General features: G+C 40.8%; 1 protein-coding gene across 1 annotated transcript in view; it reads right to left on the bottom strand.

Moving 5' to 3' along the window:
* Positions 1 to 16,527, bottom strand: part of Neb (nebulin) — a 196,883-nt gene that overhangs the window by 73,540 nt on the left and 106,816 nt on the right. The window contains 13 exon segments of the mRNA XM_029536160.1: positions 2,422 to 2,526; positions 2,888 to 3,091; positions 5,094 to 5,405; positions 6,144 to 6,251; positions 6,897 to 7,001; positions 7,640 to 7,843; positions 8,575 to 8,886; positions 10,549 to 10,656; positions 12,968 to 13,072; positions 13,840 to 14,043; positions 14,635 to 14,946; positions 15,897 to 16,004; positions 16,147 to 16,251. Of these exon segments, the coding sequence (XP_029392020.1) occupies positions 2,422 to 2,526; positions 2,888 to 3,091; positions 5,094 to 5,405; positions 6,144 to 6,251; positions 6,897 to 7,001; positions 7,640 to 7,843; positions 8,575 to 8,886; positions 10,549 to 10,656; positions 12,968 to 13,072; positions 13,840 to 14,043; positions 14,635 to 14,946; positions 15,897 to 16,004; positions 16,147 to 16,251 (2,292 nt within the window).

The raw sequence follows: 16,527 nt of genomic DNA on the forward strand, positions 1-16,527 counted from the left end.
GGTGCTCTTACCCACTGAGCCATCTCACCAGCCCCCATCATATTACCTTAACCTTACTTTTTAAAAATTATTTTATTAGATATTTTCTTCATTTACATTTCAAATGCTATCCTGAATGTCCCCTATACTCTTCCCCCCTTAACCTTACTTTTGTCTTTAGAGTTTCATATTTATTGTTATGTTTTTATTCTTTCTCATTTATGAGATCAAACAAATTTCGGTCAATGAACTGAAACAAACCAAGGCACAAGATCTAATTTTTTTTTTACCTAATAATTCTGAAAATAAAGACAGATTTCCAAACTTTAAAAGTTTTAATTTCCTTATCTAAGTAAAGAAAAAATAACCACTCTATTTTACCGACATAGTTTGAGTCCTGCTAAGCTGAATTTGCTTTGCTATCCACAAAACTGCATGCAATAATTTTTACTTTACAGAAGATATACTTTCTAAATCGGCAGTTCTCAACCTTCCTAATGTTTCTACCTTTTAATACAGGTCCTCATATTGTGGTAATCCTCAATATACAATTATTTTATTGTTCCTTCATAACTGTAATTATGCTACTGTTAGGAATTGTAATATAAATATCTCATATGCGGGGTATCTGATATACAACTCCAAAGGGATCACAGCCCACAGTCTGAGAACTACCAGTCTAAAGGTGGACAATGCTGTGAGTAGCAGACCTTATCAGTTATAATGATAGTAATGTCACACGAAAAGAAAATGTATATTGCAGTTTGCATTGCAGTGAGGTATTTGATTCTCTGTGACGTGAACTCCTGTCATTACTGCCCAAAGTTTGCTCTTAGCACAATTTTCAACACTCTGCTAATTAATATCATGGTTATGATATTAATGATAGGATTCTAGTATTCTCACATGAGAACTTTGTCATATAAACACAAGCCTATGTGACTATTCAGAGACTCTCCTGCCAAAATGGCAATGAACTGAATGGAAGAAGTGCCTTTGCTGTGGCATAGAAATTCCCCAAGAGTGTCCTACACTGTGGCACTGATACTGGATCTCCAGCTCCCGAGACACCCATGAGTGCCCCCCAGTTGCACTGTTCTCTCGAGTTCCAGAACAGTCAACTCCATTGTAGCTCACTACCCAGGGCTGACAGAACTGAATGCATGGGGAGGAACCTTTGCTTAGCTGACTCAGCCCCTCACAAAGATTTATTACTTTTTTTAAAAAAATAAATATGAAGTTCTAGATTAGAAAGACTGCAATAGGTAACCCCTTTTAATGGGGTGCATACTTATTCTACCCACAGGGAATTTCTGGGTTATGATGGCATCTGTCACGCCCCTCTCTTGAAATGTGTAGCTGGCCACATAACTGAATCTTTTTCACTAGCTACTGGGTTTTCCCTGTTCTTTTGTGGGCTTAGCACAGATTCTGCAGAGAATAATTTGGCCTCTTTCTTTCCAGTTATCATTTCTCCTTCCTCCTCATGTGTTATCAATGAGAGGCTTTACTTAATCACCTAGTTAAGTGTCAAATAGGTGCTGTGAAGGAACAGCCCTATTTCAGTCCCGGCTTAACATCAAAGGCTCAAGAGGATGAACTGGCCTTTGCTTTCAGATAGATTTTGAATGTCACATCTAATCTTAGTTTATTCATTTTAACTAGGGCTTTATTGAAGAACAAGAATGGATATTGCATTTTATCACATCATTTAAAACATAGTAAGGGCATGTGCTTATTTCCTCGTGTGTTACTGTATCTTTAGGCTTCTGGCACGGGATCCCCGTTATTCCTGGACCCTTGCTTGCATCCCATCATTTGAGCACTGCTGAATTTGACTTATTAACATCTCACGGTTTTCTCTGCTGTTATTGATCAGCAGCTTTCATTTCAGAATCAATCTGTAACAAGTTTTGGTGCCTATGACAATCTCCCTCTTTGTATTAGGTTCCCCAGTAGTCGATCACCTATAATTCTGAAGGAATCCTATGAAATGATTAGAAGGACCTTGGCACTAGATGACAAAGCTACTAATCTCTTTTTGTTGCCATGTGTTTTCTAAATATTTCCAGAGTTGGTTTTGGTAATTTCTATTTTCTAAGAAATCTCTCACAATCCGGGTTTTGCAATTAACCAATATATTTTTTGCAAATAATATTTTAAGTTAGAGTTTGCCACTATCTCCCTTTTCTAGCCCGTGCATTTCTTTCTTCTTTCCTCTCTCTTGTAGTTTTCCTTACCCCTTTGTCCTGTGGCTATTGGCTCACTACTAACTGGCTTGGTTATTGGGCTTTGGGGCCAGAGTTCTGCTCTGCTCCTCACTGTTGGCCAAGTGCTGGTAGTGCCGAATCGTCTTCCCCTTGGATACACAGATACACCCTGGTCATCTAGCGAGGCACCAGCAGGGTGACTTTCTGAGCAAGAGTCTGTTGCAATACTTACATTGCTCACATTAAGAGCGTTTGCTCGAGCGAGATTAATTTCAGGAGTGTCTGGCATTATGTGGATGGAAGTTTTATCTTTGTCCCAAACTTCTCTGTATCTTGGCTGTGGAAGGAACCAAAAAATAACAGAAGTCAGTTCATGGTTTTTAATTTTACTAGTTCCAGTGAACAACTTATCACTATTTTGGGGGGGGAGGGTCTAATCCAGGGTTATCTTTTCATATTAAGGTGAATGCTTTTTAAAAAAATTTTTTGCACACAAGTTATTCAAAATTTGTGAGAAAATTATCAGTATTCTTTATTAATATTTTAGGTCTTGAAAATATTCAAAAACCAAAACTATGCTATCAAAGCTGCTTACATTTATTGATATTTTTCTTAACGATACATGGTCAAGGTAATTATTCATTATGATTTATAGCTTGAATTCAATTTTAATACATAGAAAAACACTAGTAACTCACAATGCTAATATTTTCAGCATTTGACTTAGCAAGGACAACTTCGGGTGTGTCCACAATACTTGTGTACTTGAGCTTCACCACGGGGGTCCGGTAGACACTGTCGCAGAGGATCTCCTGGGCATTTTTGACTCTCAGGACTTCAGGAGACCCTTCTGGCATCCAGCCAATGCCACGCAGCCACTCCAGGTCAGCCTTGTAGATGGCCTGCGGGAGAAGCCACAGTTATGTAGAAGCAGCGGTATCTCTGACTGTAACAATAAAATAAGGAAGCCATTTTCCTTATATAGTATTTTATACTTCACAAGCAATAATTAAACAAACAAACAAACAAACAACGCTTGCCAGACATATCCCACCCCCACCCCATACACAGCAGTGTTTTGTTTCGATGTTCCCTGTGCCAGGGTTCTAGACCGAGGCGCCAATGCGCATGTGCAGAAGCAGCCCTCCGGTTGGGCGTATGCATGGATGCTTTCTGACTAATAGCTAGGCGATCATCATGCTAGCCAACACGGACTTTCAAAGCTGTAATAATGGCTCTCTGCATAACCAGAATGACCCTTTCAAAGTCCTCAGCTCAAATCTGGCACCACTAAAACCCCCTTCCTATTGCTCCCACTGTCTCAGGACCAAAGACTTTTATCATGGACTTCGATCTAGTGCTTATCACTACCTACTCTTCGGACCTCCTTCACCCAGTCCCTCTGTACTGATCACACGGGCCATCTCCGAGTGTCTCTGTGATCCCCACCACCATCATAAGCCTGCTAAATCAGCACTCCGCCCTAGGAATGTCCCACTTCTCTTTCCATAGTGCCTCAGATCATGCTTTCTGAGCCATTCCACTTTCAGGACACTCTCATTAGCATGCATTTCTGCATCATTGTGAACTCCCTCACCCCAAGAGCCACATCTGGCTCTTCCTTCTCTTCTTGCTATCACATCTTTTGTGCTAATACAATGCCTGGTTCTGGCATGTTTAATAAGTATTTTTAGAAGGATAATTAAGGATTCAAAACCAACTGCACAATTTTGGCCTAACTTGACTTTTCTTTATCTAAGATAGTCTCTCTTTTCCAACTGGGATCTGGTATATTCTTGATTATCACACCACATATAAAAGTAAAGCAGATTAAACTGTTCTACTGTTAAAACACCAGCAATTAATATAAAAAGCCACTGGTTAGAAATGGTATTTTAATAACTAGCTATGGGACACAAATGTCAAGTGGGAGTAAGAGACTGAAAATACTAGAAAAATCTCCAAAGGATGATGTCATACACCATAGCATTTACATAAAATGGCTCCTAAGTTCATGGCTCCCTGTCCCATTTTTAAAGAATGTGATTTAAACACATGCCTCAATATACTAATGCAGCTTATGCTAAAACCAGCCTACACCTGCCACTGGCCACTCAAAGTCATTTATAGCCATACTACCTTTTACAATTCATTCAATATTTAATACGCATCTTTTGAAGTATAAGGAAGCCCAATTCAGAAAATTAAAAGAAGACATCCATTGTACACAAGAAATACATCACCTTGGGCTGGAAAGATGGGACAGTGGTTAAGAGCACTTGGTGTTCTTCCAGAGGACCTGAGTTCAATTCCAGCACCCCCACAGCAGCTGACAACTGTCTAACTCTAGTCCCAGTGCCTCTGTGGACACCAGGCACACACATGGTGTGCAGGCACATATGCAGACAAAACACCCATACACATACAATGAACAAGTAATGAATTAAAAAAAGAAACATGTAACCTTACAGAATCTGTCATTTTAGAAAAATTGAAATGGCATATGAATAAATCTAAAAATATTTTGGCTAAGGTAAACACTGATGTCAAGAACATCTAGTTCAGGGGAATAGGTGAGTTGAGAGCATGTCCCTAGTCTTTGAAATTAATCACAAGGAAGGCATCTCTATTGTTCTTCAGTACACAGCTGAAGGGCCATATATAGTCTTTCATTGAACCAACCGTAAGTGTTAAACACCTCAGCAAATATCCTAAACATTCTGGTAGCACCTTAGCGGTGAAAATTAGAACCTCCCGAACAGATCTTGCCACAACACAGTCAATCGGTAACTCTGGTAGAAGAGTAAAGAGGTGAGCTTACATGGGGAGCGTTAGGCTTCCTAGAGCATTGGTGGGTGTCAGCGTGCCAAGCCACAGAAGGCTTTCTTCCTGGGGGACACTTACATCACTCTGCAGGTCGTAGGCCTTCCTGGCTTGGATCACATCATTCTGGTCAGGAAAGCAAGACCACTGGTGCAGGTACTGCCGATAGTCCACGTTGCTTGCCAGCGCCTGACCCTCCTTGGCAGCGTTGATGGACACCATGTCCACGGGGATGGAGATCTTGGCCTTGTGATCGTTGTAGGCTTTTTTGTACAGCCTGTCATTTTGCATCTTCAACACATTTGCTGCCCAAACCAGTTTCGGGTCTTCCTTGGCACTGGGACAGCCAATGTAATGGCCTTTCTGCTTCTCGTAAGCAGTCTTGTACAGGTACTGGGAGATGTGGGCACAAAAAGGAAGATCAGGGTTCCCACGCTCGCTTTTCCTACACAGAGTAGTTTTCCACTGATAACAATCCTACCTCCCTTGGGTCACCTTTATTTTAGACATTATTTTTCCCCCTAAGTTTACGCTGTAATTTTGTTTTTCATTGTTTGTTATATGAATTTTCTTTCTAAGAGCACATGTCTGGAAATACTGTGGGCACCCGGAAGATAAGATCTGTCTCCTGGACATCTCTCCCCTCAATCCTCACCCGCATCCCCCAGGGTCCAGTCACTGTTAGCTGCCTTCCGATGTTTTGTCATAAACAACCCCAGCCCTGTCACTTCAAATGAAATTAATTGCTTAAAGTTATTTTCAAATTGTAAAGTTATTTTTAAAAAATGGCTTTTAAATATATAACATAGAGGATAATCAGCATGTCTATTCTGGTAAAATAAATTTCAGTATTAAAAAATACACCCCCCCCCAACTTTCCCTGTACTGCCTTAAATTATTCACAAATAGTATATGTGTCACACTTCAGGGTAATAAAATTTTCTATATTCACTAACCCAACAAATGTGTGTTCTTCAAAGCACTGAACAAGTTGTTCTGGAATTTGGAATTTTAAAATAATATGTTAAGAAAAAATTATTGTCATTCTAGTGTAATCTCTGGGAAATTAAGTCAAACTCCCTATGTGTATACAGGTCAGTGTGTTAAACCTGGACAAGGAAGTGCTCTTACATCACTGGCGATATCCCGAGAAGCCTTGGCGTGCTGGATCCCAATGGCATCTGCACGTATGTCATAACCTGTCATCTTGACATCTTCCCAAGCCTTCTGATAGTGTTTCTGCAAACGGGGATTGCAATGCCACAGTCAGTCTGAAGAGGGAGCGGCCGAGCAGCATACTGATCAAGAATAGCTATTAGCAGGAAGTGGCATTTTATACTGACAAAAACCCCTACATTACAGGTTGTAGAAAATGAACTGCTGCGAACAGTCCTACTGTTCATAAATCTCCCTAAGGTTTATAGGACAGACAAGCTTCACACTGAATTTGATTTCACATGTATTTTCAATGATTCATAGTAAAGAAATCTCCAATAATCTTTTTATGACAGAACTTTCAGAGACAGTAAATAAAATAAAACCCACAAAACTTTACATTTGTTGGCATCTAAAGGGGGGGGGAAACAATAATAGTTCATTGAAAGGGAAAGCCAAGTATTACACTACAAATACCTTAAGGCTATATTTTGTTTTAGTTGTGAGAAACCATTGCCCTTTTTTTTTTTTTTTTTTTTTTTTTTAACAAGGCCTTTCCATTAAGGATATGTGTCTATACTATAAAAAGTGGAGAGAGACATACTAACTTCTAGTGTCTTAAAAACTGGAAATAAGAGGGCCGTGCTTTTTGCCTAACTTTTGTTGGATACACAGGAAGGAAAGGTTTGGTAGACAGAGTTCCAGGAACCAAATCCCACAGAGTCTTACATTACTAATCTGGATGGCATTCAGTTTGGACTGCAACATCACAGGCGTGTCAGCAGGCACGTTCACGTTAGCCTTCTCCTTGTCCCAGGCATCACGATACAGTGGCTGGTAAAGGAGAGTAACAGAAAGGCAGATTAGAAAGTCACTAATCACAGGAGTTGTGTTGAAAATTAAAAGTTACTGCTGGCTGTTACTGTTATATATATAAAACACATATATTATCACATATACACACATATATATATTATCTTTTATTTACAAATACCAAATAACTCCATAAATAATTCATATATAATACAATATAAATTTAAATATGGTAATAAAAATTCTTGTCCATTTACTACATATAATCACGCGACTCTTAAGTCTATATTATAGAAATTCTGATAACATATAGTACCAATTAGGACTTTGCCTTCTTAGCCAAAATAACTGTCATGATGTCTAAAGATGGAACTGCCCTGGAACTTCTCAGCCTATGTCACGATTAAATAGTCACAAATAGGTGACAATTTTATGATTAAAGTATTAAGCAGCATTTCAGTTTGCATCTTCAAACACAATTAAAATGTGTGTCAGACTCTGGACCCAGTTGTCTTGACAGAGATGGTGAACTGACTGTGAACATCTGGACACAGCTGTTCCCCAGATCTTACTTCCCGTAATACTGGCACATTTGAAGTTCACAAACCGAACTTCCCTTGATTGAGCTTTGTCTTGGGAACATAACCACACCAGCTTACCTCGCTGATTTGCAGAGCATTGGTCTTCGCCAGGACCACCTCTGGAGTGTCGACAATGCTGGTGAATTTGTAGGCCTCAGGCCTTATACGGTACAACCTTTCATTCAAAAGATTCTGAGCATTCTTCACTCTCATCACTTCCACGGAACCCTCTGTCAACCATCCGATACCCTTCATCCATTCCAGGTCTGACTTGTACACATTCTGTAGGGAGGAGAGAAACACACAGTAGGAAGACGCAGGTTAGCCGGGAGAACTTGACATTGGAAGACCACAGTAAGTCCTGCTTACGTCAGCCAGACGTCACTTAGATTAAACTTGAATCTTTGCATGTTACGTCTCTGCCACCTGCCCTTAGGTCTCCTGAGGGAACTAGAGCATAGCTCACAAGTGGCACGAGGGACAGCAATGGGTAGAAGGACAGATGGCACTGGCAGTCGTTTTGCTTTTGTACTAGATTGAGATTCTGTGCTTAGTACTTGAAGTGTCTTTCATGAGCCACCGAGAACAACAGATGTAGCAATATTAGGGAAGGAGCCCTTTAGATGTATGTACAGTAAGAAAATATCTCCATATTATTTTTCTATACGTGTCACTTGAGTCAAACTAATATTTCCTTATGCTTTTATCTGTTTCTGTAATGTAGATATCAGATAACTCCAAGGTCAGAACAGGAGGACTGAAACTTTCTATTTAATTACACAGAATAAGATTGATTTCTTTAAAAAAAAAAGAAAAAGTTGGTGAATAGTATCCTGCCATCACCAACAAGAATCCTTTACAAGATAGAGAATGTTGGGATGGCTTCTATCACTACCGTGGGCTATGCTGAATGCCTTAGGTTGTGTTAAGACTGCTGCCCGATTGATGCCTCTGGAGCATACGCTACATTAAATGCACACATTCCATCTCCCTGGAGGCTCTTGCACACTCACATCGCTCTGCAGCTCGTAGGCTTTCTTAGCCTGGATCACATCGTTCTGATCCGGCAAGCACGTCCACTGGTGCAGGTAATTGCGATAATCAACGTCGCTGACCAGGACTTGACATTTCTTGGCTTGAACAATTGACATCATATCCAAGGGTGTGTTGTAAATGCCTTTCGACTTCTCATAGGCTTTCTTGTATTCTCTGTCACTCTGGATCTTAGCAGCGTGTATAGACCACACCAACTTGGGGTCATCTTGCAGGCTGCGGAAACCCACGTGGTGGCCTAGCTGCTTCCTGTAACCTTCTTTGTATTTGTACTAAAATTGTGGTGAAAAAAAAAAAAACACAGAAAAGGACAAATAATATATTTATATTTTTCTTTAAGTGATTTCAGAATCTTAATCTTAATGCAAATTGGCTCAACACTGGAAGTCATTATATATTTCAGTTTAAAAGAAATCAGGACTACTTTAGGTAGATGAATGAGTCAGGAAGAAAACATTATGGTGAATTGAAATAATGTAAAAAAAACCCTAACATTTCTGAGCAAATACTGCTTGCCAGACCTACTATGAGAGCTTCAGATGTGTGAGGTTTATCCATACCAAACTGATGAGTTTTTTTAAATTCAAAAATAAACAGTGCCAATTATAACTACAATTAATCTTCCTAGTGTTGTTGTGACATAGATCCTATGATATCCAATAATTCAAAAGAAAGATAGTACAGTGGAAGTAATAAGATTGCTGGGCAGGTGGAGGGTTCAGTCCGACAGACCCCCAGGGTACCGAAGGGACCTCAGGTAGGGAAGAGTCATGGGCATGATTTTAGAGATGGGAAGAAATGTATATACATTTTTCATAAAGCAAGATCACTGGTTTCAAGCAGGAGATGTCTGTGGACAAGATTTCACCTGATAAGTTCTGGAGGGAGATGCTGCACGCTTCTATCTTGTGTCTACACAACTTGGAAATATTTGGATCAAAGGGAGAAAACTGGGATTAAGGTACGGGCACTGGTGGTTAAGAGGTGAAACAGAGGAGGAGGAAGTGCTGTGCGAACAGACGAGGCATAGAGGGACCAGAGGAAGGAAGAAGGAACATTTTGTGGTTGTTTTGGTTGGTTGGTTTTTTAAGACAGGGTTTCTCTGTGTAGCCCTGGCTGTCCTGGAACTCACTCTGTAGACCTGGCTGGCCTCGAACTCAGAAATCCGCCTGCCTCTGCCTCCTGAGTACTGGGATTAAAGACATGCGCCAGCATGCCCAGCTTAAGGAAGGAGTGTTTAAAAGTTGGAGCTGGGAGCATGGGATAGTTTAGAGGATAATTACGTTATTGCTAGTAAATTTTAAATTAGCAAGAAGTGCTAATGAAGACGTTGCTGAGATATTATACATAAGCCTCTAGCATAAAATATTTGATATAAAATATGATTTCAAGTCTTTTTTTTTTTAAAAGATTTATTTATTTATTATATGTAAGTACACTGTAGCTGTCTTCAGACACTCCAGAAAAGGGCGTCAGATCTTGTTATGGATGGTTATGAGCCACCATGTGGTTGCTGGGATTTGAACTCCGGACCTTTGGAAGAGCAGTCGGGTGCTCTTACCCACTGAGCCATCTCACCAGCCCAATGATTTCAAGTCTTAAGTGGTGTACAGAATGATCATCACTTATACTGTGAAGAATGCCAGAAATATTTGGGGGATGAAATGACATTGTATTGGTTCCTGAATTTTCACCCAAAGTTTTAAAAGTGCTTTTATGATATTTTGTTGTTGCCGACAAACAATGCAGAAATTATATCTATACTTATTCTAACTATAACATTTTTACCCCTTTTAATATTTCCAAGTAGAGAATGACTTCAGCCCAAGATAAAACATGATTGTTTGCATGGATTATGAAAAGAAAATAAGATTCTTGCAACAAAGTATTTGTTTCACAAAGGAGAAAACCCCCAAAGCAAGCAAGGACATTACCTCGCTGGCGATCTCCCTGGAGGCTTTGGCATGCTTGATTTCAATGGCATCTGCTCTCAAGTCGTAGCCTTTCTGCTTGGCTTCATCCCAGTCTTTTTGATAGAGTTTCTAGTGAGCCAGAACACAGGTTTGTTATAGTAACTAAAGACACTCATATTATACATACCAGGCATCATAACCCATGATATAAAGGTGTGGAAGAAAGACATTCATCTCTGGGGTCCCTTGCTGTTGGATGTTTGCCTTGTAGTAGAGGAAACCTCTGATGTAAAATGTAAAGCTAAGCATTCAGCAGTCCCAAGGGCTTTCATCACAACTTGATGCGTGTTTGAAAATCTTTCCCTGCCCAAGTGTATGGGGATTTCAGAATGGATGGCGAAGCCAGGGCTGCTTTATTAAGGTCCAGGAAGACCTGTCAAGGACTTTCCTTTCATTTTGCCCTTTAACTCAGGCTTTCTTTTCTTCTCTTCCCTGCCCTCCCCCTTGCTCTTTTTTGAGCCAGGGTTTCTTTGTGTAGCCCTGGCTGTCTCTCACTCTCAAGACCAGGCTGGCCTTGAACTCACAAAGATCCACCCACCTGCCTCTGCCTCCCTAAAAACTGGGGTTAAAGGTATGCACCACCACTGCCCAAAGCTCAGGAGTTTTTTGATGAGAAAATGTGACATTATCTCTTGCTCTTTATAATTATAAATTTCCCTTGTCTAACACTTGGCTTTGCGATGTCAAACAAAAAGATATTATCAGAAGACCTGAGATGACAGTAGATGCTGTTGAGCATGGAGGTACTTGACTGGGATTTAATTACTTCCAGGAACACATACGTAATTAAGTCACAGACGTTGGCTATAGGAAGATGGTTGCAAGGGTGCAGAGAGAACATCTAGAGTCTAGGCACTCACCCATGCAGTTATGCTAACCTTTTAAAAGACAGAACTTCTTCAGATAGGGGACTGATATCCAATATATATAAAGAACTGAAGAAGATGGACTCCAGAAAACCAAATAACCCCATTAAAAATGGGGCACAGAGCTAAACAAAGAATTCTCAACTGGGGAATAGCGAATGGCTGAGAAACACCTGAAAAAATGTTCAATATCCTTAATCATTAGGGAAATGCAAATCAAAACAACCCTGAGATTCCACCTCACACCAGTCAGGATGGCTAAGATCAAAAATACAGGTGACAGCAGATGCTGGTGAGGATGTGGAGAAAGAGGAACACTCCTCCATTGCTGGTGGGATTGCAAGCTTGTACAACCACTCTGGAAATCAGTATGGCGGTTCCTCAGAAAATTGGACATAGTACTAACTGAGGATCCAGCAACACCTCTCCTGGGCATATATCCAGAAGATGTCCCAACTGGTAATAAGGACACATGCTCCACTATGTTCATAGCAGACCCAGATGTCCCTCAACAGAGGAATGGATACAGAAAATGTGGTACATTTACACAATGGAGTACTACTCAGCTATTAAAAACAATGAATTTATGAAATTCCTCAGCAAATGGATGGATCTGGAGGGGATCATCCTGAGTGAGTTAACCCAATCACAAAAGAACTCACATGATATGCACTCACTGATAAGTGGATATTAGCCCAGAAACTTAGAATACCCAAGATACAATTTGTTAAACTCATGAAACTCAAGAAGAACGAAGACCAAAATATGAACACTTTGCCCCTTCTTAGAATTGGAAACAAAACTCCCATGGAAGGGGTTACAGAGACAAAGTTTGGAGTTGAGATGTAAGGATGGACCATCCAGAAACTGCCCTACCCAGGGGTCCATCCCATAATCAGTCACCAAACGCAGACACTATTACATACACCAGTAAGATTTTGCTGAAAGGACCCTGATATAGCTGTCTCTTGTGAGGTTATGCCAGTGCCTGGCAAACACAGAAGTGGATACTCACAATCAGCTATTGGATGGAACACAATGCCCCCTTTCTCTAGAGGAACTAGAGAAAGTACCCAAGGAGCTGAAGGGGTCTGCAACCCTATAGGTAGAACGACAATATGAACTAACCAGTACCACCAGAGCTCGTGTCTCTAGCTTCATATGTAGCAGAAGATGGATGGCCTAATTGGCCATCATTGGGAAGAGAGGCCCCTTGGTCTTGCAAACTTTATATGACCCAGAACAGGGGAAAACCAGGGCCAAGAAGTGGGAGTGGGTGGGTAGGGTATAGGGGACCTTGGGGATAGCATTTGAAATGTAAATGCAGTAAATACCTAATAAACCTAATAAAAAATGAAAAAAAAAAAAAAAACAAAGACAGAACTTCTATCTATGAATTCTAAGGAAAAAAACCAAAAAACAAAAAACAAAAAAAACATAGCACCAGAATCCATGGGCGTCACTCATTATCTAGGAGATAAAGACTTTTTGCACTCCATGCTTATTCCCCTTACATTGCTAATCTGCAAGGCATTGATTTGGGCCTGTAGCATCGCTGGAGTGTCCAAGGGAAGGCTGATGTTGGTTTTATCCTTATTCCAGGCTTCCTGATACAGCCTCTGTGGACCAAAAAGGAAACATCACTTTAACTCAGCGGCAGAGAATGGATAGCTGAAATTAAGCCTTGCCAACAATTCTATTGAAAATCAAATGTTTCCATATGTACTTATAATGGCTACTCTGATGCTTTAATTTGAATAAACAGTGGTATTCGGACATAGAGCCTGACATTCTGCAGACTTCAGATAACACAAAATGCTTCCCATCCATCAGTTGAAGGCTGTAATAGTCTCATGTCCCCTAGCGAGAAGGAACTTTGTCAGCAGGCCACCCATGACAATGAGCTGTCATTTTTCCCTCGGGTCTCCAACCTGCTAATCTATCTTGCGGATTCAGGAATTGCCAGCCTACATAATGACATGAGCCAATTTCTTAAAGTTGTAATCTCCTTTTTTCTACATATACATTTGTAGATAGATCCCTCTGGATCGGTTTCTCTGGGAAATTCTGACTCATGCAACACTACACTATTACAGAGCATCATGCCCCTTGCCTTCGTACTAATAGTTAAATACTTAATTTCTTGAATTGCAATGGAGTGAGACCTTTCAGTTTAGTACTTCAAAGTCACTGTGAGAAGGGAAAGACACATTCCCCCATTAGAGTTCTATTTTTCAATGTGACTGCATTTAGCTAGTCAAGACACCCTCAGACTTGCACCCTCAATACAATTCTTTGAAGAAAACAGTCTGTTTCCTCAGCCTTATCTACTGTCGACTGAACACTGTTCAGAAACATGGCGGCTCGGTAGTTGGATGGCTCTTACCTCACTCATTTGCAGCGAATTGGCTTTTGCCAGGACAACTTCCGGAGTGTCGACAATGGAAGTGAATTTCAAGGCTTCCGGTCGTGTCCTATACAGTCTCTCATTCACAAGGTCTTGGGCGCCCTTCAATCTGGTCATTTCTATGGAGCCTTCCGGCATCCAGCCAATGCCACGCAGCCACTCCAGATCTGCTTTATACACACTCTGCCAAGATGTCAGAGCAAAGAGTTCTGAATGTTAGACACATCCATCCCCTGCTAGCTGAAAACCCACAGGGTTGAGGAAAGAGGCGGGAAGCAAGGGGAATGTTGGTTGTACACAAGGAAGAACTTTGTTCTTATAGGGTTTTAATACTGATGACAAAAGTCATTTGTAAAAGCATAGTTATTTCTACTTTCTATATTAATAGTGTTTACGAATGCCACAATATAATTATTTGAACTTTCAAGACAGTTATGTAATTGAAAAGATTTAAAGGGAACTTTCATTGAATCTCTTTCCATTTTCACCCTGTGATAAATGACTCACACACTGTTTTGAAACTGGTGATAATTATTCTTAAATGTTCAGATTTACTGTTTCTGTTTGATTTGCTAGAAATTACAAAGGACATGAAAAAATTGTTTGGAAATAAAAGATATGGCCTCAGTAGGGTTTTTCATCTAGGTATTACAATGTGAATAACACTTGTCTGGGTTGTGCATAGGCCACACATCTATACCCAGGGCCCCGATTGAACAACTAACAAATATTCCCGCCTCCTTCATCGCCTGTCCCCAAGTTGATGTTACATACATCGCTCTGCAGTTCATAGGCCTTCTTTGCTTGAATAATGTCGTTCTGGTCAGGCAGGCAAGTCCAATTGTGCAGGTAGTTGCGGTAGTCCACGTCGCTGACCAAGGTCTGGCACTTCTTGGCCAGCACCACCCCCAGCATGTCCACTGGGCTGCTGAACTTGGTCTTCCATTTCTGGAATTCCTTCTTGTACTCCCTGTCACTGTAAATCTTCCCTGCGTGCATGGCACACATGATCCTGGGATCATCTTCAACACTCTGGGCTCCAATGTGGTGGCCCTTCTGTTTTTCATAGGCTTCCTTATATTTGTACTAAAATGCCAGAAACAGGTTCAGAAAAAAAAAAAAAAAGGTTTAAGTCACGTGAAACATACAAGAATTTCAAACCTTCAGCTTTCTGACAGCCCAGTACGATGTTTACATTTTTATGCTATTATGAAAATAACGGGGCTGAAGAGATGGCCCTGTGGTTAAGAGTATTGGCTGCTCTTCCAGAAGACAAGATGTTATTCCCAGCACCTGCCAACTCACTGAGGGATCTGCTGCCCTCCTCAGGGCTCCTTGAACACAATGTTCACATGTTGCATGGTCATACATGAAGGCACACAAGCACAACATAGAATGAATTAAATTTAAAAGACTGTAATGATTGATACATCCTCATTGCTGAGACCTTTCCTTGCAGCAAATTTAATTCCAAAATGTACTCTGCAAAAACAAGGGGAAAGGTCTGGGGAAATGCACATGGAAGTAATTACTAAATGGTCCACTGTTGTGAATAGCCCTGGGGCTAATTATATTTGATGTTAATTCCATTCTCCAGTGAGTGGTTGCGAACAAGGAATGAGTCAGCACTCAGGTGATTTCCTATAAACCTGCTTCCCACCTTAATTTGTAAAATAAAGGAGAGCTGATGATTGGGCAGATAAAAGGGAAGGTGGAGCAGAAGGTGAGGGAGGGAGAAGAAGGAGAAAATGGAAGAGGGAGAGGACTCAGAGGAGGAGGAAGAAGAAGAAAAGCAGAGCTGAAGCACATGGCCTGGAGAAACTGCAAGTTCTAAGGGGTCTCATAGATGGGGAAGACGGTAGTGTAGCGGTAGATCTGCCCAATCTAGGTGCACAGTATGTATTCATATTAACTGTGTTGTGTTTTCATTGCCGGGGCATATCAGAATTGGGGAGATTTACTGCAACAGTCCGCTAGCCAGACTGTTGGGTGCACAGCACTACAGAAAGCACAGGATCTAAAGGGAAGGAACTCACATCACTGGCAATGTCCCTGGAGGCCTTGGCACTTTTGATGGAAATAGCATCCTCTCTTAGGTCATAATCCTTCATCTTTGACTCATCCCATCCCTTGGTATATAGTTTCTAGATAGAAAGGAAAATACAACAGAACACAGAACTGTTTTAGAAACTCAGCAAGCCACTCCCTGACAAGACACTATTAAGGTGGAAAATTATTTTAATGGTTTCTACGAAGGCTTAAGCAACACCCAAGGACATCTCTTACGTGGCTGATGTTGGCAGAATTGCTCTTGGCCAGCAGGATTTCAGGGGTGTCTGGCATGACATGGATGGAGGCTTTGTCAGCATCCCAAGCTTCAGTGTACAAATGCTGTGGGGAAGGAAGAATAGAACCTTTTTCAGAAGTCAGTAGCCTTAGAGCTAGTGTCAAAGGTCACCGCATTTACTACAAATAAAGCCTTGTTAGGTAGCAATCAATAAAACATGGCAACATTGAAACAACTCGAACACGGCCTTAGACTCTGCTTCCGTGAACCAATACAATGGTCTAATTATGAATCGGTTTCAGCCAGTGAACCCCTGATCTTCCTCATCAAACCTCTGGAGGGCCATTGGGTCACACATCTGCAATATAGCAGAGATCAAA

The sequence above is a fragment of the Mus pahari genome, chromosome 3, assembly GCF_900095145.1.
Source record: "Mus pahari chromosome 3, PAHARI_EIJ_v1.1, whole genome shotgun sequence".
In the NCBI taxonomy this organism is placed as follows: domain Eukaryota; kingdom Metazoa; phylum Chordata; class Mammalia; order Rodentia; family Muridae; genus Mus; species Mus pahari.